We start from the raw sequence: 26,941 nt of genomic DNA on the forward strand, positions 1-26,941 counted from the left end.
ACAAACGTCTGAAGCATCAAAGACCAAAATCTACAACATTAACGTGGGAGTTGCAACATTATGTTTCATATTACACGCATCTAACAACCTATTGAGAGCAACCTTGGTGAACAACATGTGCATCATCGAATATGTCGACTGAAACAATAATAAAAAAATCAGTCTCCTGAAAATGTGCCTTGGAAACTTGGATGGAATCCAAACATACGTCAGCTCCTTCACATGTCAAGAACAGAGAGCTAGCCTAGACTCAAGAGCAGTACACCACTAATCAGCATAACGACAGGAACATAAAAAGATCAACAAGTCATTTGAAGCTGCAACGGACGCGGGATTGAATCAGTACCCCAAACGTAACTGCTACTGATTACGTGCAGAATCAAAATTAAGTGTATCGAACGGGGTTCTTTTGTTTCACAAGACAACGGAGAAAGTACTCACATTCTCAACTCTCAAGATTACTGTCGTCAGTAATAAAACCAGGAAGGATCAGCTTTATACAAAATCCAAGACACATCAAACAATGAATCATATTTATTAAATTATTACATCAGTGTGTAGCTGGCATTATTTTTTTTTGCTTGCTACACCTCATGAATGGTTGTTCTCTTCCTACAAGGCCAGTTGCCAGAAACGGCAACAGGGCCTATACCACCAATCTTGCCCATCTATGTACATAATTAATTTGTAGCGCAGGGATCTTCAAGTGCACAAGTTCAATCTTGTACCTAGTTCTACTTAACTTCCACTGTTGTCTTTTTCAGTCCACCATCCTGGGTCAATTGTTGATCTTAACTTCCACTATTACCTTTTCGATCCATCATCATGGGTCAATTTTTGATTAATTCCAGGGGTTTCAATGCCATTCGAAGAAGGAATGTTTTCTCTAACTTCTCTCGGGGCAAAAGCAGGCATTGCTCCATGTTGTCGGCCATCCAATTCCATCGCTGCCTCTGAAGAGGATTTGTGTTCTACAACATGAGCACCAATGTTACAATGACAAGTCCATCTGAAAGTAATGTAATAAGATTATGCAGATACAAACTTCCAACAGTATTGATAAGCAGACGATAGTTGCATGGGTATAAGAAGTTCTAGTTTCCAGGATCCAGTTATTAAAACAAAGAACATATGCAAACATGGACCTCAGAAGCCTTGGTTGATGTTACAAGTAAAATAACAAGATTTGGCATAAATATCCCCAAATTTCATAAATAGACAGTGCTAGCTCCTACGGTTTTGAGATGTGACAATTCCATCGAAAACTACTTGCATTTTATCGGCACTTAGGAAATTGAATGACACATTCACTGAAGGCCACACCAACAAGGGCAAGACCAACTCACCATTTATTTTTCCACGTGTGATAATCACACGGAGATACTCTCGCAACCCAGTCAATACCAGGTTTTCTTGTGCAGCATTTATCTCGGAAATATCTTGATCACATGAAACCGAGGGATATGAACTTCTATAATCGTTTCCAAATGTGGTATCCTGCTCATCGCACATTAGTGCTTGTGTTGTTGGAGATGCAGGCCTAGAATCTTTAGCAGTGTCAGACCAATGGGAGTCCATTTCATTACTGTTTGGTGGATCACTACATCCTCTTGTGAGGATATCCATCCGGGAGGCTTCTGACAATTGTTGCTGTTTGCAGTTACCATTGCTTAACTCACCATTCACATGGAATTCCTTCTCCACTGTAGTCCCATCCACTTTATTATCTGTAAATACAAGCAAAACAAAATTAGTAGAAACGATCTAGGGTTATGACAATCACTCCTCAAAACAGAGGTGCAAAATCTAGCTCGAGGCTTGTCTCATGCAGCATAATCAATTTTGAGTCAGTGTCCATACACACATGTACCCTAAATCCTACTTACATGCGTTCTCATGTTGATATCAAAGAATGACATAATGTGTCATAATTTATCTTCTCATGTTGATCTCAAATTATGACACTAAGATGTTTATCAATACAAAATTAGTTACTGTTTCCGCGAAAAAAGGTGGACATCAAGGGTTTTGTTTTGCTTCACTCTAGAATTAACATTATATTACTTTATCTTTTCTTTCCCGTAAAGCATATAATGCTCAAACATTTGGTCCAAATTGGTTCTAGACTTCGAATTGACATATGTGAAAGTAAATGTGGTTAGAAGGCCAAGGACTATAGAAAATTATATGAAAATGCTGCTGGTTAACAAATTCGAATAACTAGGATTTTTTACCAAAAAAGGAGAGAATTGTATAACTAGGTTAGTGCCTTCTAAGTATCATCCCATTTCTTATTTCCAGTGCACACAACTCTGTCAGTGATGTCTAATACTTAAACTAGCACTAATGTTATATGCAAATTTTGGGGTTTTAAAAATAATTAGAGAAAATAGGAACAAAGGCCAAAGACTCTGTACCAGCTATTGTTGCTGCAGCCATTCTGCACACAGTCACCAATTGCGTGACAAGATCATTGACCTCACTAAGGTGGATGGTGTTTGCAAGTGGAGACCTGATAAAATATTACTTTTCATCAGGAGAAGGTACACAAAGTAAACAGGGACTAGCAAAATTGTTTGTTAATATATTTGGGTTTGAAATAATTCTATAATTGAAGATTAGCACAAACAACTATTTCAAAAAAATAAATTATGTGGATTGAACCACCTGTATGGAGCTAGTCACAAGAATGCTGCAGTAACATTGCAATTAAATGTTTGCATGTAGCATCATATCAAAGGCCAGATGGGTTTACACTCTGCCCTCTGGAATGGCACTAGTTCAAAAAGCCCCCCACCCCCTCTTTGACTAGTCCACAAACAAACTAGAGCACCTTCATGTAGCGGTTGACTGGGCAATTGAGCAATTCCAGGTCCTTAACAGCCTAACAGGTAATCAGCTCGTTTTGGCCAACTATTGTGTTATTTAATAGAATGCTAAATATCTTCCAACCTACCTGTAGATTGGGTTATATGATTTCGATTGGGAATTGGCAGCACTGTGCCCATCAAATCCTGTGGAATAGGGTGCAAGCAGTGAAGTGTCTGCATGGTTACCCTAGCACACAAGAAAATTGCAAAAATAGGAAAAAGGGTTAGACAAGTAAATAAGCATTAGGCAAAAAAAAAGGTATTATAGCAACAAAGATGATGAAAAAAATGAAATTACTAGTGTGTTTCAGCACAGGCATCCAAAGAATAGCGATGTCAATAACAAGAGATGAAATTATCATTTTTAACTCAGTATTCAGTTAAATTTCTTATGCGTCTCAGAATTCATTCAAGCAGTTTATAGGTGCTGACCAAATCGTTAGGAAGTTGGAACATACCTGTTGAAATTGTGTCTCTGGCATACTTCCTTCACTGTTTATCCTAATACCTACGGCATCTTCACGAGATCTTTTTCTCCGCACTGGAGAATGGTTGTATCCTGATGATCCAATGGTACCATTAATTGCTACCCTAGCTGCTTGTTGAGTTTTATTTCCATCAGATGCATAGTCCCCTTGAACTAAAGCTTTTCGTTCCTCACTTCCTTCAAAGTTCTTACAGTCCATGCACCTACAATTCTTGGAGCAAAGAACATTTGCTTGGTAGCATTCACAATACTTCTTTAGGCATCCTGACTTCTTGCAATGACAGCCTTTATTATGCTTTGGTACAAGAGGCACTGCTCCGGAAGTATCCTAAAGGTCAAGAAAGATAGTATGGTCACATGCAGCTCAATCGAAAACACAAATAGATTGTATTTACTGAGCAAAAGCACACATATCCTAGAACATATGGATTGGGCACATGTTCAGAATCAAATTTCAGAAAGCAGAAAAATATCCTGCTAACAGAGAGGAAAAATATCCCTAGGAAAATAAAAAATAAAATGGAAACTTTAACTGGCCAACACAGAATATTGAAGCTTAGAATGTAACAGAACCAAAGAATCCAATATCACTTTGGCAGTTTTCATGTTAATTAAAGCCATTGGAATTGAAAAAACAATAAGTAGAGATTAATATCAGATGCAATGAATTAGATAAACAAGTCATATCAATTTGAGGGATAGAACATAAATGTCTCATTTCAGAATAACTGTAAACAAGTTAACGAGGGAGTATGAAAGTAAATATAACATGAAACATACATGCTGAGTGCGTCCAACTGTGTCAGTGTGTCACCGATACAGAGACACGCACTTTTTCAAAGACAGAAATTCAGCAGCATGGAGAAAGTAAGCTTGTATATGGGCACAGCTGTATATTGGATTATTGTTGATACATAAAAAAAATACTCAACCAATGGGGGAAAAGACCGCCCCCAGAGCTTTGCATTAAGAAGAATCTCTTACTGTCCCGGTCGAGAAAAGACCCCGAAGACCGGCTGCCTGGATGCACCACAGTGCCCAGGACACATGGGCCACGTGCATCTCGCTGAAGGCAGCCGCAGTGGTTACATGTATAACTAGGAACACAGCCGACGAGGGGCCTTTTGTTAATGCAGCCCCATTTAATTTGCTCCCACAGGGAGTCGAACCCGGGCCTACTTATGCTACTCAGGTGTGAGCTATAATTATAACAAATTACATCATAGCAAATACACAGAAGAGATTTATTGATCAAAACAAAACTTTAGGTATGCCATCAGGGTTCAGGGTTAAAAAGGACAGATTGGCTACCAGTTTCCAGGTTAATTGAGGAAATATTGTTCACCTAGTAAGAATATATTATTTTGAGCTCTTTTCACTCCTGTACTCACTACTCTATGCTCTGTAAAGAAGGAAATTCTTGAGAATTTTTAGGAAAAAGGGGAGGAAGAAAATGAAATAACTCAAACTTCAACCACCGCTTGTTGATCATTCAATTGCTGGCTTGCCAGAATCCAGGAAAGACCAGCAACCTCAGATACTGGCATGCCCATTTCTTGGATCCAGTTACAACAGTAGCGAGTAACCACAACATGCTAAAAAAACAGAGTTACTGATGAATGTGTCATCTAAGTATCTGTAATACTTAGTGTTGTCTATTTCATTGATAATTGGGAGAAAAACAATGTCTCCAAACTAAAATAAGCTTCCTGTGGAATAAGAGATGGCAAAGACACGTGAACTGTCCCTGGGTTTAGACAGTATAATACAAATCAGCCAACATGGCAACATGTTATTAAGAATCCTATTGGAGGAAGGTACCTTTCGAACATTGTGTGTACTTGGGCCATTTTCAATTTTAGGCTGAAAAGCAAGTGGATTACGTTGACGAATCGCTTCCATAGCTTCATTTCTGGCTTTCTCGTTCCCGACGATGTTTCCACAATTTGAACAGTTGCAGCCATCACAGAATTGAAGTTCTTGAAAGCACTCACAGTACCTAGTAAACCATCACCAAGTCAGTAGAGTTTACCTTCTAGTAACATAGCATGACACGCTATATAAGGAAAAATAATCAAATAATCACAGAAACGTGCAATCTAATGTTACATTAGTTGAAAATATTACTTGAATACCAAGGTATTAAAGCAGGAATAATAGGAGTAAAAGATAAGTGCATGAGAACGAAAATTGGAAAACAAATAAAACATAATAATACAAAAAGAAACAGTTAGCTCCCACTCCCATAAACCTAAACTAATGTGCATATATATTTGTCCACTGACTGAACAAGTGCACAAAACTTATCCATTTATGCTTCGTTGGTAAAGAAACCACAGAGCACTCTCAATGGTCGATGTTACCAGATTACCAGTTAGACCGTTCTTAGTGAGCTCACTTCAATACCCTTAAGATGGTAACAAACTATTATTTTGCTGAGAATGGATATTGTTAATCATTGATGGAGAGCCTACCATCTTGCACATAACATGTAAAGTATTACTCTATATTTGCTTTGCAACTAACATGAAATGTATGTGCAATGAATATCAACACTCACATCTTCAAACATTTTGAGTTTCTACAATTGCAATGCTTCTTTTTCTTTGGAGTGACAGTTTTTGCTTCAGTGGAAGGCCTGCAAAAATAGAATGCAACACCAGGTGAATAAAAGGAATATGTTGCAAGCAGCACGCTTTTTCTTTTTGTAAACGGAAAAGAATCATATTGCAAGAAACACAGTTTCTTTAGGAAGACATGAAAGCCAAGATCCCAATCATGTATGTTGACAAATTTGAAGATATAAAAATTGTCTGCCCATAGAAATGCGACACTGTAAATTTGAACTCAAAAGAAATCAACATTTCCAACCATCTGACCAAAACTTCACTAATAAATGGTTAAGCATCAATACTAATCAATTGCAAACCATGATAGCCAATAACGAATTCAGTCACATTTGCCTTTGTTAGCTTAAGAAATATTTAAGCAATAAGCATCAATCCTAATTAATTGCAAACCATGATAACGAATTCATTCACATTTGCCTTTCATAGTGCTGTCGATCTGCATCTGTTTTGATTAGCACAACATGGTCAGCCAGAACCCCCAAATACTAAAATTTACTTTAAGCTCCACTACACCTCAAACATTTTACAGAAATCGTAGGCACGAATTGCTGCTACAGATGAGACGAGCAAATGAATGTTTTTCTACTCAAGTTCTTCAATACATTTAGACATATTCAAAAATCGCCACTTATTTAAACAGATTGGTACCACAAGCAACAGTATTTCAAATGAAACGACTGAGCTAAACCAACAGGCCACGAACCAAGAACGAAACCATATGCAAACACACCAACAGAAGGGGAAAAAATCTCAAGCTGAAGAGCTTCCTCACGGTTTGATGGCCATCGGCCACTGCCGAGGCACCGGCATCGCAGGGGCCGGTGGCTTGGGCTGCTGCGGAGCCACCGCGGGCGCCTTCATCTCGCCCACGGGGGCCAAAATAGCCGGCTTTGGCTGCTGCTGCTGAGGATGCTGCTGATTCCTCCCCTGCTCCATCGCCACACCAGAATGCCCACCAATTTTAGGTCACTGATGCCAAAACCTCAAGGCGGACTCAGCAATCCGGGACCCAGACCGCCGCGTACCGGCTCAGAAACCGAATCTTGCCGCGCGAGCTGTCGGAATTGGATCGAGAGCCTTCGAACAGGGGCGAGCTCCTCGACTCATCCACAGTCTAGAACTCAAGAAGCAGCGGGAAACAGGAGGGGGGAAGAACGCAGCAGGTCGGAGGGATCAGACCAAGAAGCCAAATTTGGGACGGGAACACGGAGATTGAGAGGAATCGGATTTGGGGAGGAGGTGAGAGGAGGAAAGGCGAAATCTTTTAGAGTTTGGGATCGAGGGAAGAAGCTGCTAATGGGGCAATGGAGGTTTGGTCTCTTTGAAGTTTTTTTGAATCTGAAATATTTTATAAGCATTTATCGGTTATTCTCTCTCTCTCTCTCCCTCTCTCGCTACTTTGTACAGGGGGTTGTCTGCTTTGAATTGGACGGCTGGATTTGAATTGATTTGAAGGGTTGGACGGCTGTGGATTTCAGCACAGTGACCTCCCGGATGTGGTCCCATTAAAATTTGAAAGTTTCTTGGTAGCGCTAACAAGGACGTAGAAATTTGAAATTGTGAAAAGGCTGGACTAATTATGAATGAATAGGCTGGCTTTCCATTGTAATAATGGTGCTCAAGGAGTAATACTGCCAGTAGTGAAATAGATGTACGTCCAAGAGCGGCTCCTTCCACATTCTTCTCATTAGTGTAGCTAATTTGGCTCCTCTAACTAAAGATAGATATTCTTCTACTCTAGCGCTACCACTGTTCATTTCTACTACGTCTTCCAATTTTATTTTTATTTTTTTGCGGGAAAAGAATGCTTCCATATTCTTCTCATTAGTATACCTAATTTGTCTCCTCTAACTAAAGATAGATAATTCTTCTACTCTAGCGCTAACATTGTTCATTTCTACTACGTCTGCCAAATTTTTTTTGCAGGAAAAGAGTGCGTTCATTCATAAAAAAATACGATACAATCATTTGAAAGTACCTCTCTAATACAAACCGGAGCACTTGCTCGCCAAAATAGCTCAATGATTCGTATACTTTGCTAGTTGGGCTACCACGTGAAATTAGTTCATCTTCCGAATTTTTTTATTTTTATATTTTTTTACGATTTTGCATAAATAAATACTCGAACCAAAAATTTGCAGAAATAGATCTATGCCACCATTTGAAACGGCGATACAGGTGTTTCGCCAGCTGAAACGGCGGTAATGGGACCTACCGTTGGGTGAAATGGCGGTAGGTCCCCCATACCGCTTACCGCCCCCCGTTCGGCGGCCCACCCATGGGATTGAGTGGCATCAGTTTTGAGGCTTTACCGCTGGCGGAACTAGCAGCCCGCCGTTTGAAATGGCGGAAGGGTGCCAGTTCCACTGGATGAGCTGGTGGGGAGTCCCCTTATAAAAGGGGGTGCGCGACCGCCCAGGGCTCTCGCCCATTCCTTGCACACGAGCCAGAGCAGATCAAGCAAGCCAGGGAGACTGAAGGGAGGGAGGGAGAGGGGAAGGAAGGGAGGGAGGAGAAGGGAGGGAGGGAGGGAGGGAAAGAAAGAAAGGGAGAAAGGGAGTGAGGGGAGGGGAGATTGAAGCTTCGTTCGTCGCTTGTGGAGGTATTTTTTTTAATCTCCTAGTTTAGTTAGTATAGTGGATAGATGTAGTAGTAGATAGATCTAGTAGTTAGTTTAGTTAGTTTAGTGGATCTAAGACTTAGTAAAATGTAGGTTCGTTAGTGTAGTGGATTTTAGACATAGGAAAATGTAGCTTAGTCAGTAAATTTAGTTTGTTGATTTATGTAGATTAAATTTAGATGCTAGGGTCACATTTTGTTTAGGTATTGACAACGTAGTTGTTTTAGGGGTAGTTGGAATTATTAGATTTAGTTAGAACTTTTCTGCTTGTCGCGTATATTGTCCGGATAAATACCTTTGGTACAATTAGTTTGTAAGGTTAGTTTACTCTTAAATAGTTGTTAGTGTTGATGATAGAATTAAATTCTACCATTTATTGAAATGAAAGTGTCGTTCTAGTTAACTAATTTAAGTTATTGAGAGTAATTTGGACTGCTCGTTTCGTGTATCTTGGCAAGCATGTCGAATAGTTTATATTTCCAAGTGTTATATGGTCCGGGGGAGGTTAGATATGGTCCAGGAGGGGTAGATTTGAGTGGATTTCAGTCTTTCTGCAAGTATTTACCAAGAGTAAGAGAGAGGACTTGGGGGGCATATGCAGGTGGCTTTGTAAGATTTCGATCTTGATAGAGATCAAGTGGATCTATCTATAAGGGCCTTAGTGAGGAGACGACCTGGCATAAACTTTTAGGAGCTGCTCCCGCTTTAAGGAACCCAGAGCTACCGGGCTTATGTAAATGCTTGCACGAGGCGTGGTTTACCTCTCACATGGTATGTTCAAGTGTTCACGAAGGCTAGGTCTAGCAGTCAGATGGAAAAATAAGTGGGAGGTGCTGAAGTTGAAGTCGAGGAAGATATGGAGAGTACTAATGGGCCAAATGAAAAAGTTCCTGATGATGGGGCAGAAGAGGAAGATGCAGAGGATGATGTTGCAGCCCGTGAGCCAAATTGGGAGGTTGATGAGGGGGAAGAAATTGCTGAGTTAGTTGAGCAGGTGGAGAGGGAAGGACAGGAGGCCAATGGTGCCATGGATAATGACTCTTCGGATGAGGAAGATGCTTATCCTGTCCCGCGGAACTGGTCAACCTATGACCATTCCGCCCTACAGGTCAATGTAGGGGAAAATGTCCCTTGGGAGTACAGGGAGAATGAGCTTTGCGTGGGTGCTTTATACCCTAGTGAAGATGAGGTGAAGGCAGCTGTGAAGCGATGATCGACTTTATCTTTGCAACGTCAGTTCAAGGTGGTGAAGAGCAACCCGACGGTGTATGATGTCTGTTGTGTGCGAAGCAATTACCCGTTTAGGGTGCACGCATACAAGGGGAAGTGAAAGGATTACTGGGAGGTGACTAGAGTGGTTCAGCACCAATACTTGTTGGATAAATTGGAAGGAACACACCGCAACCTCACTGCTGATTTTGTTGCTCAATATATGTATCCTCAGATAGTGAAGAATCCCATCCCAGCTTCGAGCCCAAGTCGATTGTTTGTGCCATAGAGGAGAAGTTCAAGTACAAGATTAGCTACAACAAAGCTTACCGAGCCAAGCAGAAAGCGTTGGAGATGAAGTGGGGTATGTATGAAGCATCCTATAACAACCTCCCTCTCCTGTTGCACACCATATGCCAGAGGAATCTAGGAAGCTTCTACGACCTAAAATCCTATCCATGTGCTCAGTTTCCAGACAAATAGGTCCTGCAGCGATCATTCCTGACCTTGGGTCCTTACATTGAGGCTTTCCAACAATGTCGAGTCATTTGAATTGATGGCACATTTCTTACTGGAAGGTATAAAGGAACAATATTGACAGCTATTGGGTCCGACGACAACAATCAGGTGGTGCCGCTTGCGATCGCATTTGTGGAGAATGAGTCCGGAGATAGCTGATATTGGTTTCTGGAGAGGGTGAAGAACATGATTGTGTAGGATGTGGAGGGGGTTTGTCTCATTCATGATTGGCAAAAAGGTATTCTTGTAGCAATCGAAGACCTCCAGAATGGAAGTTAGAAGCGCTTCAGGGTGGCGATATGGCCGGACTTGAAGAGTAGGTGGTGCATGAGGCATATGGGTGCAAGCTGAAGCGTCCCCACATAAGTGAGACTAAATGTGATGCAAATATCAGTCTCAGGAGGCTGATAACACATTTATCCTCGCAGAGCCAGTTCTACTGGAAGTAGACATGGCTCGTTCCTCAACTATTTCAGTTACCTTAAGACATGTTAGGTTTAGCAACAACACTGGTTTAGGATAGCATCCGTGCCACACATGTCACTACAATGTATAATTAGTTGTTCACCCTAGAGTCATTGTTGTTCGTATGTTTCGCAGGAATTTCTACATATTTTACTTTAAAAAATGTCATAAAAATTGAAAAAAAATAATTAAAATAGAGTTATAGCCTCAAATTACGAAGTTACATGTTGCAATGGAACTACATATTTTACTTTTAAAAATATCATACAAAAATAAAGAAAAAAAATAAGTAAAACAGAGGTATACCGGTTGAAACGGCTATACCGGCTATAACATTTCCACCCGGGCTAAACCTGTCTAAATCGAAAGCTAGTAAAGTTCCGCTATTTGAAACGGCGGTAGGCGTATGAAACGGTGGTAAGTAGCCTAACGCCGTCTCAATTAGCGAACAAGCCAGGCCGTCGCAGCAGGCATCCTTCCGCCAAATGAACCGGTGAAATTAGGCCTGCCGCCGTTTTCATATGGTGGTATAGATCTTTGTTCGAGTATTTATTTCTGCGAAATCGTAAAAAAATATAAAAATAAAAAAAGTTCTCATCTTCCTTTGGGTTTTGGTGGGCCAAAATAGCACGTGGCCCACTACCCAGAGGAAGATGTGATCCGGCCCACGAACAAAGCCTGGCCCGGGCGGCCACGACAGCGCTCGGGGAGCCCGCTCTGCCGCCGTGCCGGATGTCTGGACACAATCACACCACAGGGAGCTGTAGAGGGCGGAGAGCAGAGGCCGGCGGAGCCATGGCGACCACTCTCTCGTTATCTTCTCCCCTCTTCCTCGCAGCTCCGGCCAGAGGTAACCTGCTCCGTCCCTCCAAGATCCCCTCCCCTCTCAGGCTCTCGCTATCCTGGTACTGCTTTTTTCACTCAAAAGTATGCATATCTTGCGCATCTGCTGTGTTCATGGTATCTTGAGGATTAGTGTTGGCTGACTGCTGAGAGAAACTGCAATTTCTTGACAGAGGAATTAATTTGGGACACGTTTGCAGTGTATGATCTGGTTTTGTTTTGAACTCTGCAGCTAGAGATGTGGCCTTGTGCGGAGTGCCTTCAGCTAGTACATCATGGAGCACTGCAAATGCTCTAAGCAAGGGCTACATGGTTAGAGTACATGAGCGGGGGAAACAGCGACGCATGGCAATAGTATCCGTGGTTGGTCACCAAACTTGGCTACACTTTCTCAGTACCTCCTAGTGTGATTTGCTTTAAATTGCCATTTGCATGATGTAGGTTGCTTAGTGACACTGACACAAAAGTGCTAGGTATTCACACGATCGTTAATTTATTAGCTAGCAATATATCATGAGTTGAGTGATGTTGAACTGTGGAGAGACCAAGTCAATCTGCGCATTATAAAAACTCAGAGGAGAAAGTAGAAATTATAAGGAGTAAATTTCACCAGCGGTCCTTAAACTTGTCCCCAGTTCTCATCCCGGTCCCGTACTCTTAAAGTGCACATAATGGTCCTAAAACTTGTCCCGAGCTCTCATCCTGGTCCCGGTACTCAAATGTGCATTTTGAGAGTACTAGGACCGGAATGAGAATTCGGAACAAGTTTAAGGACTGCCGGTGAAATTTACTCAATTATAAGCCTATCTTCACTTTGCGTTACTGCATACTTCTGTCTGGTCACCTATGGACTCTATAATGTGCTTATCCTGAAATGCATATTGATGTCCTTCTCAAACTTCGTATTCATATCACTCCATGCCACACCAGTTGATTAACTAATTTAACATAGTGATAATACGTGGGTGTTCTAACAAGTAGCTCCTACTCGTTTGAGAAAAAATAATACACCAGTATTCTGATAATGGGTTCAGAAATACTAAATTTCACTATGACTTCATTGCAAGTTTGCTACAAAGAAATTCTGTTGCCAGAGCTCATTCTTTACAAGTGAATATTGCTCTCAGCTTGTTTGACCGGCTAACATGTTTCTTTCTTCCTAGATTGGAAGAAAGTCAACGACTAGAGAAACAGTTGTCCCTGACCCCGACTATAGGTTACCAATTGCTATACTTGGTGAGCTCTGATGTTAGTAAGTACTAAGTAGAACATCTCTTAACATGTACTTAAACCTCAACAGAAGAAGATTGGCAAGTGTTTAGCATGGTTATTAAGGGATTTAATAACAGCTATTGTCCAAATGCAGGGATTGCTGGTGCTTTTGCATATGCAGACAATCTTCTAGCTGCTGCACCTGTAGGACTGCTGGGACTGCTGCTTTTGTTCCAGGTCTGCATATCCTAAGCAGACTGCTTTTGGAGTTCAGATCATCTGTTTGAGTTCATGATGATCACATATTATCAGAGAATTATATTCTTTTCTACAAGAGCATCTGCAAGTTAACTCGTGGAGCATATAAATATTACTGTTTTCGAGGGCATATATTACAGCATTTCAGTCAACCCAAATTATCTATTATTTGTGCAGACATCCATGTGTTTTCATTCTTGGTATCAGCAACATAACGATTCAACCCAGCACTCCTGATTGTATCTTTTTTTTAGGAACCCAATTGTATCATTATTAAAGATAAAAATAGGGAATTGATATACTCTAAGTCCTCTTTCTGTTTAACTATGACTTAGTATTTTTCTAATGTTGGCCTTGCTGCATTCTTTCTCTGCAGACTACAAGAGTGAGGTTCGTCTTTGATAATGAGGCCCTGGTTCGTACCCTGTACTTTTCTTAGGAGTAAAATAAATATTTGGAAGCATGCCAGTCAACTCATGATGAGAATACATGCACAGAACGTTTTTGTGGAGATAAAAAAATAGATGAACCAAGTTGTGTAACCTCCTCTGTTGTGTTAAGGGGCTTCTCCCAATGCTGCCCTTCACAGGGTGGTGTGGCACGGCATGACTTCTACTTCACAACTTCTTTATCCTTGATTGAGCGTCAGAGCTCCTGCATTTTTGTTAAAAAAGTAGATGATGAGGATTTCATTACTTAAACTCAATCTTTGCATCTGAAATGATGAACATGCCTATTTTTCATAACATTCATTCATAAGCTTGTGTTGTATAGGAGGTGAAAGTTGGAGACCAGTTGCAGGAGTCAGGTGAAAATGTGTTTGTTGGTGGCAAGAACCGTTGGAAGTATGCTAATCCTTCATGCTAGAATGTCCAGTCAATTTCTTTGTTCATGAATCATGATAAGAGGTTCACAATCTAACAATTTAGTTCATGCATAGGTACTCAACGTTCATAAATTGGGAGCTATGGTGGCCACAATTTCCTATCTTGGTTTACTTCAAAGAGAGCCAAACAAAACCTGAGGGGCAGATCCACTTCTTCCCAGTGATATTCGTAAGTTCACGAATTTAGCCCCAAGTCAAACAAGTTTGTTTCTCGATATCCCAGCATTCAACCCAATGTTTTGAGCAGAATGGCCGACAACTCTATGATGTCATGGTGGAGCGTGCTGGACCCTCAAAGACGAGCGGCCCTAAGTAGAAGTAGTGCTGATCTTCCCTCAAGATGATGAGCTGAGTTCCATGGCGTGCTGCTGTGGCACCAGTTGACGCTCCAGGAAGCAAAGGCTCCGTGCCTTTTTCGACCTACCTGATGTGTGGTCCTATGCATTACCTTCGAGATAAAATGAAGGATGAATGGATGATGTATTAGCTGTAGATATATTAGAAACTGATGTAATGCAACATCAACTACTCATCTGAGGCAATACATTGGTGTGTACTTGGATTTATATTCAGATGCTACCAAAAAAAACACCCATCTGCAGGCAGGGGAAGTGGGAACTGGGGAAGCATAGCAGGCTCATGGGCCTGGAGAATGGGCGAAGTGATAACTCAGCCCAGATTTGGCAGCAACGTGAACTGGGCTCTCATCTGGAATTTCTAAGCTAAATAGAAGTAGTTTAAATATTTATTTTTTTCAGCGTAAAATAGAAACAAAATGATTTTCACCTGAATATTTTCGGTGTACCCTTTAGCTTCAGCTGAACAAATTATTAGATCTGCTCTTATGCATTATGCCAAAGAGACGGACCTCTAAAAATTCAAGAAAAAAATATTTTATCGCACAATCTACTTTAACTCCGCATACAAAATTAGCTTTGAGTTATCTCCTAAATGAAAAGACAAAATAATGAGTATAAAATTGAGTTTTAAGGTCAACTTTTGTATAGCGACAGATAACATCATGTCTTATGTTAGAGAAACATATTAGTAATTTTTCATAATCACTTTTCATGCAACTTTACATTGCTAGGGTAATTTAGTATTAGATTGTCCTGCTTATACTTCCCCCACTAGCTAATACTTTTTTACCTTTTTAGTCCTTTCTGTTTAGATAGGCTAATGCAGAAAAATGCTAAATTTTAGCACTTAGATCTAAACATGCCTTATGAAAAGAAAATCTTAATGTATTCTTTAAGATGGGGCATCAAATCTTTTGGTACCATAAAACTTGAACTTAAAATTCAATTCGTACGCGGAGAGGAGAAATAACAAACCTCATTTTAGGGTGCATCGGACCCAACGAAAATGTATTGTTGAGTAAATCAAGTCATTTATCTTTGTTCACGGAGTCACAAAAGTGAAAATGTTTTGCAAATTTTAATGTGTTACTTCATCAAATTTCTAGATGAAGCACCTGTGTGCTCGTAGCAGGATCGAACGGATCGCAGCGTCCATGGGATCACCTACTAGATCCAGAACACAAAACGAGCGAACGAGTGCGTTACTATCGTGTGACAGCCTGTCATTCCCTAAAATTTTGGTTGGTCTACACTACAGTACTCACTTCGTACACACGGTGCGCATGCACGTTTAAAAGTCAGAAGACGCACGGACGCAAAGGTGCGAGCGCGAGTGGCACAAACACGTTTCCCTCCGTCCTCCCGCGCGCCCCACCGGAAAAGTCCAGACCCTTCTCACATGCCCCCGGCACCGAACGTGCACCGCTGAAAACCGAGCAACACGACACCATCGCACAGCAGGCCGCGCGAAAACGACAAGGCACCAGAAAAAAAATTTATGAGCCCCTCTCCGCGCACCCGGGGCCGCCACGTACAGAGCTGCTGCGTCGCGGGGCCCATTGGCCAGAGGACCACCCGTCGGTGGGCCAAGGGATTCACATGTGCCAGTCTTGGCTGGCTGGCGTGTTTCCTCCGGTCAATTCCGCGCCGAGCCGCTGATCCACAGACCACACCCACCAGCAGCGCTGTGCGCGGTGGGCCCAGTTTGCCGGAGAGGGGCGCACAAAAGATTCGCGGCCACGCGTCGCCGCCTCCACAAAAGCGCGCTGCGTGAAACGTCCGCACGCTGGGGCAGTGGGACCTCGGATTTGGTTTTGGTCACTTTGCAGCAACACCCTCGTCTACCTAGAATATTGTATTACTTGTGCCATAGTCCAATATTAATTTATCAAAGCATTAATCAAAACGCAGCTGGGGTCTCTTTGGAACGTAGGAATCTCAAAATACAGGCATTGAAAAAATAGAGAAATATAGTTGCATGTCACTTGCATTTCCATAGAATTGAGAATGCATGAAAGCTTTATAATAGAGTGTTTGAATACAACACAAGAACAACATGAGAACGAGAAGAGAGAGATAGACACAAATGAAAGTTCGCAAGAGGTTGAACTTCATATTAGATTTCTCCCAAAGTTCCTACGGATTGAGTTATTTCATAAGAATTTTTCTTTGTTCCAAAGGGCTACATAAAAATAATTCCCAAAAGTTTCTACATGAATCCTACTCCATTCCAAAGGAGTAAAAAAATATTCTACATGTCGCGGCGACATGGATGCATGCTACTCTATATCTAACAGATTTCAAAGTTAAAAAACTCCAACAAGCTAAACTGATATCTTATTTATCCATGCATGTATCTCAGTAAGATCCTTAGACCCCATTTGTTTTTGCGTTGCATTGTCGCATCAGTTGGAAGAACGTGAAGAAATCCCACCAAATGTCGTGTGTCCAGCACTCATCTAACTGCGTGTTGTGAAAAATATGTAGTTTTCAATGGATGACGTCAAAACACAAGAAAGCGATCTCTGATGCGCCTTCGCTTCCTCACACAGTGCGTCAAGTGGCGGGCACAAGCCCCGTGACTCCAATTGAATCCATTGAAAACCACACATTTTCCACAAATCCAATGAAATTCCTATATTGAATCCTACTCTATTCCGAAGGAGGTCTGAGTTTACTTGTTTTCCCTAAAAATTTGTTCTACGTGTTAGCAAATATGGACGTATGCTACTCTATATCTAATAGATTTCAAAATTCAAAAAAAAAACTCCAACAAGCTAAATTGATATCTTATTTATCCATGTATGTATTTTAGTAAGATCCTTAGACCCCATCGGTCGGAAAAATGTGAAGAAATCCTACTGAACGTTGCGTGTCCAACATGCTCGTCCAGCCGTGAGTTGTGGAAACACAAGTGGTTTTCAATTGACGACGCTGAATCACGAGAAGTCTGATGTAGGTATACTTCCTCGTGCATTGCGTCTGCAAGAAGAGGGGAGGGGTCTTGGGGGCACAAGCACCATGATCGTTATTAGATTTGTCCCCGAAGCCAATGATAAAAAGTCAACATGATTTAATTTTAATATATGCATTTCCCATAACTAGAATCAATCAGGTGATCTATGGTCTCTCAATGGCTGCAGTGCCCTCCCAATTGTTATTTTAATCAGCAACAAGGCGCAAGACACTACTTTAACTTCCAATTAATAATATCAAAACAAATTAAAAATATTAAAAATATCAAAATTTGAAACTTTACCCAAAAAATATAATATTTTGAAACTAATAATCAAGACAAATTTAGTGATACCATTTTAAAAGATTAATTTAAAATATATTGATATCAAAATTAAAATGTGTTAATTGCACGCATCCCAAAATATCAGTTATTTAAGGACCAAGCGGAGTATGTCCATAATTAAGATGATGATACATATTGTTTTTGAGCAAATAAATCCACAATACACACGAGAATACCATCGTGTGTGAAATAGTTGGACTACCCTCTATCTTTATATCATGTTTAATTTACTTCTGGTGCTTATAATGGCTTTTATTCTTCATTAGATTTATCTAAATCCTTTTATTCTCAAAGGTCACATATGCACAAATATAACCACATCATATGTTACTCCTAAGTCCTTTTAGCATTAGGCCGCCACTGATCGGCTCTGCCGCACACATGCATGCTCATTGATATGTCGGTTTTGCCTGCATGGAGGAGTAGCAGTTTTTACTAATATTGTTCTATGACTTTCTTGGAGCTTTTCTTAGATTTATGTGAAGTCAACTTTCTCTAGTTTTGTCCAAATATATAGAAAAAATGTACAAATATATATTGATTGTGTATTTATTTAATATTGTATATGCTAATATATTTTTCTATTAATTCGATCAAAATTATATAAATTTGACTTAGGATAAAATTAAAATGCCTTATAATTTTAGAACCAAGAGAGTATAAATTTAAGCATGGTTCTAGTAGATCCCGCTGTCGAGTCCGACTCGGCTGATTTTGCTTGGCATTGGGTCCAGTTGGTTGGTGAAAACGTGTATAATAAGGATAAGTGCATTGTGTTGTCTAATGGACGGTCTCATGTATTGACACGTAATCTTAAGACGACTTAACAAACAACATATACAATGGGTTGTCTTTTTAAGTTGTCCCATAGTAATTCTATTTCCTTAATTTGCGTATAGAAAAAAAGAAATATTATGAGTTACATGACAACAATAAGTTGTACAATCGTGGAGTAGTCGTCTCATAATCCTAAAATATAGCCTATGGGGCGGTTGTTTCGCGAAACAACGACATCTTTCTCTCTCCTCATACCCTCTCCTCCACATCAACAAAAATTATACGTGGCATTACACGAGACGATCTATGAGGTGTAGCAATGTATTCTCTAAGGTGATTTTAGTTTGCATGGGCACGGATAATCTTTAAAAAAATTGACCTACAGAAGAACCTTAGAATCAGGGTGGTACATGAGTCGGCTATGGAAGAAAGGTTCCTGTGCTCCGGCCCCATGAGGCGCTCCCATGCACCGGATGGATGGCATCCATCAAGGATCCAAGGCGGATGCACCAGATGCACTTTTATATTTTAACCCTTGTATTTTTTCGAATCAACTCGCAATCTAACATAGATGCACAGTCGGTGCACGGCATCCGTTTTGCATCCGATGGATGTCATCCATCCAGTGCATGGAAGCACTGATGGGGCTGGAGCATAGGAATCTTTCTCTCGGCTGTAGTTCAGGTAAATTTGTAATTTACCAAAACTAATTGTCATCAGAAAAAGAAAATTACGTTTTACGGAAAGATTTTTTTCGAAGTCTGCGAGGCTGCAATTGCAAATTGACTTGTAGAGCCCGCGACGCAAAGGTGCGGAGCTGATCGGCTGGAACCTCGCCGTCGGCACGGCTATATTGCTCCCGAGTAAATTCAGTCACCTGCAAGGGCCAGTTCGCAAAACGCCTTCCCTTCTTTCTCGCTCCTGCTGCACCAGGAACCGACACTGCCTGGAAGCAAAGGTGGCTGCGTGTCACCTCCGTGTTCGCCTCGCAGCTCGCACCACGACCTCATCACGGCACGGGCACCCTCCCCTCCCCCGTTCCCCCCACCCGCGATCTCCGCGCAGGGAGCTAGCTCGGCAGGAAGGCAGGCCTCCACCCACCGCCCTCCTCCTCTCGGTCTCCGTGCTCTCTCGCCGAACCCACCCCCTCCCTCCCCAGATCCGGCGACGCCCGCCTCCACGCTCCGCTGCGCTCCCCCTCACCTGCCCGGCGGACACGTCGCGCCTCCACCGCGCGATCTGATGCGCCCGCACGCGGTCGCCAGGTAAACAAGCCTCGTACTCCGATTAATTTACTTAACCGCCGCTATTAATACGCCAACCCGCGTGTCCCCCTCCCTCCTCCACCGAGACCGGCCCAGATCTCTCTCGACCCCGTCCCCGTCCCCATTCCCGCACACCCCCACCCAATCCCTCCTCCATGCTGCTCTGGTCCCGCGCGCGGATCGCTTGCTAATCGCTTCATTGGTTTTCTTTCTGGAAATCAGCGGCGATGCGGTGGAAGCTTAACTCGTCGGCGTACAAGCGCGTGCCGTCCAGGGAGGCCACCATGGAGCCCGACGTCGAGACGCCGAGTTCGTACACTCCCGCTCGTTTCTGCCTCATTCTCTTGCCCGTGATGGATTTAGGGTGAGATTTTTAATTTTGGGTTTCTCCATTTCCGCAGTGAGGACGACGGACGCTGGCGCGGGCCCGTCGTGGCGCATGTCGCTGCCGCACGTCTGCGTCGCCACGCTCACCTCGTTCCTCTTCGGGTACCACTCCGGGTGCGTGCGCTCTCCTCGTCGTCACATTCTCAGCTCTTGCTTCTAATTGCTCTGCTCCCCGCATCTGAAACTCGTGCTCGTTTGGTGCCGTGACGGCGATGATGCAGGGTGGTGAACGAGCCCCTGGAGAGCATCTCCGCCGACCTTGGCTTCTCCGGCAACACCTTCGCCGAAGGTACCGCCCATTCCTGCTGCTGATTTTGGCGGTTTTGGTCACCTTTTGTTTTTGATTACTCAAGCAGTGTCTCTGCTGGGTGCAGGACTGGTGGTGAGCATCTGCTTGGGTGGAGCCTTTATCGGGTGCCTGTTCAGTGGCTCCGTCGCTGATGGAATTGGGCGTCGCCGGGCGTTCCAGCTCAGTGCGCTGCCCATGATCATTGGTGCTGCAATAAGGTGACATCATGTGCTAGTTGATTTGTCTTCCTCGTTCACTAAATCCTTGTCTCTGTAGTTTGGTTGGTTTAATGCAGTATTTAATTGCCACTTGCTAGCATTCCTTATTCTTTTGGTGGGTGCAGTCAGCATACAAAATTGGTTATTCAAAACTAAATATTGAACCCTTCAAAAAACAAAACTAAATATTGCTTGGTGGCAACATGTGGTGAATGGCTGACTGCTGACCTGTTCTTGTGGTGCTGGTGGTACTGTTAGAATTGCTGAAAAGTTGAATTATGGGTTCAACAACTCTAATCCTTTTTATTTTTCTGAGCACGCGGATGGAGTAACAAAGGGCAACTCCAACAGTACATCCTTCTGCCAAAAATTTAATTTTTCGCTGTTAGGACTTAGGTGATGTAAAATGAATGTTAAGGGTGACTGGCTGACTGGTGACTTGGTCTATTGAAAGTTCTGTTGAATTGCTGAAATGTTGCATTGTTGGTAACAACTCTTTTCATTTTTTTAACGGGGGCAAGCTGCTTGATTTAAGCGCAGAATTCACCCATCTGCAAAATTTAAAATTTTGACTTCATTAAGACTTATGAACCTAGTATGTGATGGTTCTGTGACAATTGTCACAGTATAAGAGGTGCATTGAGTCCACATGTCATGCTGTCATGTGGGCACCAGGCAAGCTCCTCACCAAGTCAAGGAAACATTGAATTTCCCCATTGACAAGAAGCAACTTGACAGTGCTGTAAAAGTAAAATAGTAACAGTTAGTTCAAATTCTAATCCTGTCGCGAAAACTGTGGAAAACTGCTAAATCAACCATGAATGTGATGGTCCTGTAACAGCTTTTCAGGACTCATGAATATGGTGTAAACTTTGTGTACATCACATTGTCATGTGGGCACATTGGAAGCTCCACAGTCGGTCCTAGAAACCGTAGAGAGAATGTCTCTAATGATGGGTATAGTTCCTGTTTTTGCTAGGGGCTTTCTGCACAGGTTTTCATAAACCTGTGCTGTAACTTTGGGTTTTCTTTAAACCCTCCTCTTCTTAATATATTGATACGCAGCTCTCCTGCGTGTTCGAGAAAAAAAAAGGGAACTGAATAATACCATACAGATCTTTGAATTTAAATTGACTGACTTGCCAACTAGGAAGAGACTGAGTTATTAATTGCAACTATTTTCTGAATGTTGTTAAGTAACCTTATTTCCCTGATTGTGACCCTTGTTTAGTTCTGCATTAACATAACCCTTGTTTCCCTAGGAAGAGATTGAGTTATTAATTGCAACTATTTTCTGAATGTTGTTAAGTAACCTTGTTTCCCTGATTGTGACCCTTGTTTAGTTCTGCATTAACATAACCCTTCCATCAATTGATTACTATTGTTAGTATTGCGTTTTGTGGGTGGAGTCAGCATGATATCTTCATTGCTGGGTGTGAAAGATGTTTCTTGCAGAGTATAAAACTTGTGTTGACGTAGCACTCTCAATAATTGACTGCTACCCCCTCCGCCCTCCTGGCACATATTTTGGCCATTACTTCAGTCAGATTTCCGAAACGTTGGCTACCAGTATCGTTCAAAATAGTTTTTCTTTGGGCGTAGTATTTCAAAATAGTTTAGGTTGGTGTATGAAAATTATATGTATAGATTTGTCCTGAAGACCAGGTTCATACTATCATAGTTTTATTGGAGTAAATACTAAGTTAAAAATGAAGAGCAGTTATTGTTGCCTTTCCTGTCAGCCTAGTCAACAGTAACGATGCAGTGCTTGCAGAGTTCATAGAAAAGTCGGTGATTTGATGAGCTTTGATTTTCAGATGATGTGAATGTGATGATCTGGAAAAATTGGGTGGAATTATGTCTTGTAATTTTCATATAATGCAAATGCGATGGTCCGTAGCATAGCTGTCCTTCTGGGGTTCACAAGATGTTCTGAATTGTCTTGGATTTACCATTTTGTTATCAGCTTCGTTATACAATTGTATGCTCTCTGCCCTCATGAGGAATTTATGTGGTACCATATGGCATTGAGTGTTATGTTCTCTGCGCTCCTTAAAGTTATTTAATAACAATGCATTCGAAATTGCACTTCAAGGGGGCATTGAGAATGTTGTGATGCATGGAAGAAGTGTATTATATTGCATCAATGATGGTTGCATGTACTACTGTTGTGGAATTGGAAGAAACCATGTATTGGTCAGAAATTTTTTAAGTTACTTTATATCTGTCCTGTCTGAACGATTCTGATGAATAAACAATTGGCAGTGCTCTCACCAATAGTTTGGAGGGTATGCTTCTAGGAAGATTTTTGGTTGGAACGGGGATGGGATTGGGCCCACCAGTAGCTTCACTATATATAACGGAGGTATGTAGCTGGTGTTTTTTCATCAATGACTCATAGATTTCTCCTACGATTTGCCCTGTCCTCTGACAGAAATTTTGATATGGTTCATCTGTGTTTACATTCACCTCTGATGAAATGCAGGTTTCTCCTCCTACAGTGAGGGGTACATATGGCAGCTTTGTTCAGATTGCGACCTGTCTTGGAATCATTGTATCGCTCCTAATTGGTACACCTGTTAAAGATATTGATAGATGGTCAGAAACTTTATGCTGTAGTCTTTTACGTGCCTGTTGAAGTTGATATGTGTGAAATCCATCTGTACTAATGCTATTGTTGCTTTTGGCAGGTGGAGAGTATGTTTCTGGGTTGCAGCTATCCCAGCAACTTTACAAGCTCTTGCTATGGAGTTCTGTGCTGAGAGCCCCCAGTGGCTATACAAGGTGCATTTAGTTTGGGTCACTGCTGGTTCTTTATGTCATGCTTCTGATTTATCAAGTTAAACATGCATATGTGCTCCTTTTGTCACCCATATTGCTGGGGGTGGTTTTTAGTTTCTTTTTCGTGTTAAAGAGTTTAGGTTACAACATACCATGGGTTTGCAAACCATGAAACTGTATCTCATGTTGCTTTAGTACTTCATGAAGGACTGTACTATGTGATAATTTGATATACTATGGAGTGACAAGGTGTCTTAACTATATTTATGAATTGATGTTCAAGAGACTTACATAATGATTTGATGAAACCTGTTCTTCTATGCAGTGTGGAAGAACAATTGAAGCAGAGATGCAATTCGAAAAGCTTCTAGGCCCCCTTCATGTAAAATCAGCCATGGCAGAACTTTCTAGATCTGAAAGAGACGATGGAGAAAGTGTAAAGTACTCAGAATTGTTCAATGGTCGCCACTTCAATGGTACAAGCTATCCTGTTATCCATTTTGTTGCATCTATGCTGCTCTTATAACCTGAGTTCTGTGTGACCATGAAGTTTGTTCATTACAAGTCCCTTTTTTGCTACAGTTGTTTTTATTGGATCGGTGCTCTTTGCTTTACAACAGTTATCTGGCATCAATTCTGTGTTCTATTTCTCCTCAACTGTGTTCAGAGGTGTAGGGGTGCCTTCTAACTTTGCCAACATTTGCATGGGGATTTCGAATCTAGCAGGTTAGCATCCAAGTAACTCTTATAATGAGCTACTATGTTCATTTCATCTGACACTTTCTGTTCTATCTCCCAGGCTCAATTATAGCAATGGTTCTAATGGACAAGCTGGGTAGAAAAATGCTTCTTTCAGGGAGTTTCCTTGGGATGGTAAGCAACCACCATAAATGGAACTTCAAGTGATATGTTGAATATAACATTTTTCTAAAAGAAAGTTATGTTGAATGTTACTGACAGCACCTTACTGGTGTAGGCCTTTTCGATGGGGCTTCAGGCTATTGGAGCAAACCGTCATCTTGGTTCTACAAGTGTATATCTTTCAGTTGGTGGCATTCTGTTGTAAGTTCCAAGAGTTCTACATATTTGAGCTTAGTTCTTTGTGACTTTTATGTTAAACTTGACTTAATTGAGACATCTACCTTTGGTATCCCATACAGCATGAGTTACATTAATGCATCCGAGATAATCATGTTCTTTGCTGCCTTTCCAAGACTCACTAAAAAGTGAAAGGCACTCTATGTTGGGCTATATGAAATATTCTTGTCAAATTAATTTTTGCTTGTATCTGCTCCTTTGACCTACTTATTGCTACCTGATTGAAATACTTATTGAACTTATCAGATATCGTCAAAGATTGTAATTCCCTGAACTTGTTTCATCTTGATTCCTGTGCAGTAATTTTCCCTATTAATGCTGTGTCACCTATTTTATGTAGTAGTTTTCTGCACAGTAACATTTCCAATTGGTTGAATTGTATGTTTATAGCAGTTAGATATCTGTCTGCCATTTACTTGTATGTTTATAGCAGACCTGTTCGAACTTTTCTTTGACATGGTTACCTTTTTAAAACAGTTATGCCACTTTTTTTTAGGCCAGTTACTTACAGTTAGAAATTTTGCAGGTTTGTCTTGTCATTTTCATTGGGAGCAGGCCCAGTTCCAGGACTTCTTTTGCCTGAAATCTTCCCCAACAAAATACGAGCGAAGGCTGTGGCTCTCTGCATGTCTGTGCATTGGGTAAGAAGTCTGTTGATATCTGGCACATGTAAATTGTTATATGAAGAAATAAGCATATCTGTGTGGGACAATTATACGCTATATATCTCTGCACTGGTTTGCCTTATTTGTTTTAGTTCAATTGGGAGGAAACCCATCAACAAGCACAGAATGATAAAGCCGTATCGTCTTAATGTTTTCAAATTGAGGTGTGTAAATCTAGGCTTGCATTTCCATAGATTCAAAGACTCCTACAGAAATAATTTTGATTTAGTTTTACAAAACTACAACTATTCGCACCAAAGCATCAATGACCAACTTCGACTTGTGCCGACTTTACAAAACTGCAAGAGCTTGCACCCTCAATAACAAGAAATTACTGCAACTATTACAAAATCCTAACAGAATAGTTGTGCGGACCCACCCGTGAGCCTAACACTACAACTTTTACAAAGCTCTAATGGAATCAGGCTTTTGCCTTTTACTCTTTTGGAATTATTTGTCTTAAGTTTTTTTTGTTTCTGGTGTAGATCGAGTATCAACTAAAACAATCTTAGCGATTACCGCCTAACTATTTGTGGCGGTTCTTTAGTTTCTCCCCAGCATGGAACTGGAATCCCAATTGGCAAGAGGGCTCTAGATTTGTGCCTTTTTTTAGGGCAGATTTGTGCTTTACTATAGGCAGTGTTACCCTGTTTCTGAATTCAATGCACTTGCTGACATGCTATTGTTGAACCTAAAATCCGCAGATTGTAAACTTCTTTGTTAGTCTTCTGTTCTTGCGTCTTCTGGAGCAACTTGGTCCACAGGTTCTGTACACAATATTTTCATCAGTCTGCGTGGTAGCTGCAATATTTGTGCGGCGCCATATCCTTGAAACAAAGGGAAAGACTTTGCAAGAGATCGAAGTTTCACTCCTACAAGCACAATAAAGGTATGCATCTCTGTATCAACTTAAATTTATGATTGGTGGCACCATAGCAGCGACATTTTAAGGCAGTGATGATGTATAATCAGATGCTGGAGGTGAACTGACTTTAAGGTTGAAATTTAAGGTCCATATGGATTAGAAGCATGTCCTTGAGCACCTTACCACATGATAAACTGGATTCACAGGCTGCAGCATGTTCTTGTGATTGCAGGTTCTATCCATGCGGTAGGGATTCGACATTGATTGGAATCTGACGCTACAGTGCTTGCTGAATACCAACCAGGTGGGCTAGTATCCTGCTTGCTGATTCCTGAATCAAGTCATCTCTTGAAAACGGGCGATGCCCTGCAATGGTCTCAGGGAAGTTCCAGACATGCGCCTGCGACCGCCAGGGCATCCCGGTTTCTGCATAGACATGTACTGAGGTTGTGCCTGTATAGCCCGCCTTTAGGTATAGGATACCATGTATTGTCTTCTTTTATATTTTTATATATACATACGTGTTAAAGTATCAGTAAGAAGATACTACGGTTGGCTGTTGATGAGCACGGTTAAAACGGGGAATATTTCATCATTTGCATTACATGTAGTATGTTCATGTTCCGAATAATTAAGAACACTGCACGGCATGTGTTTGGACGGAAGATGTGTATTCCAGCGCAGGCTTCAAATTCTCAAGAGTCGCTTAACACAGTTGAATCTCGAGTATGTTTGATGTTTTGAGTGTGAGCGTAAGTGTGTGGCATACCATTTGTTTGATTAGACTGCAGAGCGCAGAGCAGAGAGTACGTGTGTGCAATGATCCCTCTTGGCCTCTCTGTCGGCTTCAGCGAACAATCGATCGACGCTTGTCAGAGACGCCCGTTTGATGGTGATGAGCTTGAAGATGCTGCACGGTGCAGGACAACATTGCAAG

The 26,941-nt window shown here is 41.5% G+C and overlaps 3 protein-coding genes across 3 annotated transcripts; 2 read left to right on the plus strand and 1 right to left on the minus strand.

Annotated features, from left to right (window-relative positions):
* Positions 1-469: 469 nt before the first annotated feature.
* Positions 470-7,346, minus strand: LOC101758820 (protein tesmin/TSO1-like CXC 5). The gene is made up of 8 exons (XM_004952147.3): positions 6,760-7,346; positions 5,918-5,995; positions 5,179-5,356; positions 3,329-3,685; positions 2,957-3,057; positions 2,418-2,512; positions 1,347-1,727; positions 470-971 (listed from the first exon to the last, which is right to left on the minus strand). The coding sequence occupies exons 1-8, from the start codon at positions 6,921-6,923 to the stop codon at positions 805-807; spliced, it is 1,521 nt and encodes a 506-aa protein (XP_004952204.1). The 5' UTR covers positions 6,924-7,346; the 3' UTR covers positions 470-804.
* Positions 7,347-11,516: 4,170 nt separating this feature from the next.
* Positions 11,517-14,567, plus strand: LOC101759227. The gene is made up of 8 exons (XM_004952148.3): positions 11,517-11,650; positions 11,876-12,006; positions 12,807-12,879; positions 13,010-13,092; positions 13,490-13,528; positions 13,888-13,958; positions 14,054-14,168; positions 14,247-14,567. The coding sequence occupies exons 1-8, from the start codon at positions 11,533-11,535 to the stop codon at positions 14,313-14,315; spliced, it is 699 nt and encodes a 232-aa protein (XP_004952205.1). The 5' UTR covers positions 11,517-11,532; the 3' UTR covers positions 14,316-14,567.
* A 4,797-nt stretch (positions 14,568-19,364) lies between these two features.
* LOC101759903 (probable plastidic glucose transporter 2) lies at positions 19,365-26,703 on the plus strand. The gene is made up of 15 exons (XM_004952150.4): positions 19,365-19,701; positions 19,924-20,010; positions 20,103-20,202; positions 20,310-20,377; positions 20,463-20,595; positions 22,861-22,960; positions 23,081-23,193; positions 23,286-23,379; positions 23,702-23,852; positions 23,959-24,102; positions 24,176-24,249; positions 24,353-24,438; positions 25,001-25,115; positions 25,844-26,028; positions 26,237-26,703. Exons 2-14 carry the CDS (start codon positions 19,929-19,931, stop codon positions 26,024-26,026), a joined length of 1,443 nt encoding a protein of 480 aa, XP_004952207.1. The 5' UTR covers positions 19,365-19,701; positions 19,924-19,928; the 3' UTR covers positions 26,027-26,028; positions 26,237-26,703.
* Positions 26,704-26,941: the final 238 nt, after the last annotated feature.

This window comes from Setaria italica, chromosome I (genome assembly GCF_000263155.2).
Source record: "Setaria italica strain Yugu1 chromosome I, Setaria_italica_v2.0, whole genome shotgun sequence".
Taxonomy (NCBI): domain Eukaryota; kingdom Viridiplantae; phylum Streptophyta; class Magnoliopsida; order Poales; family Poaceae; genus Setaria; species Setaria italica.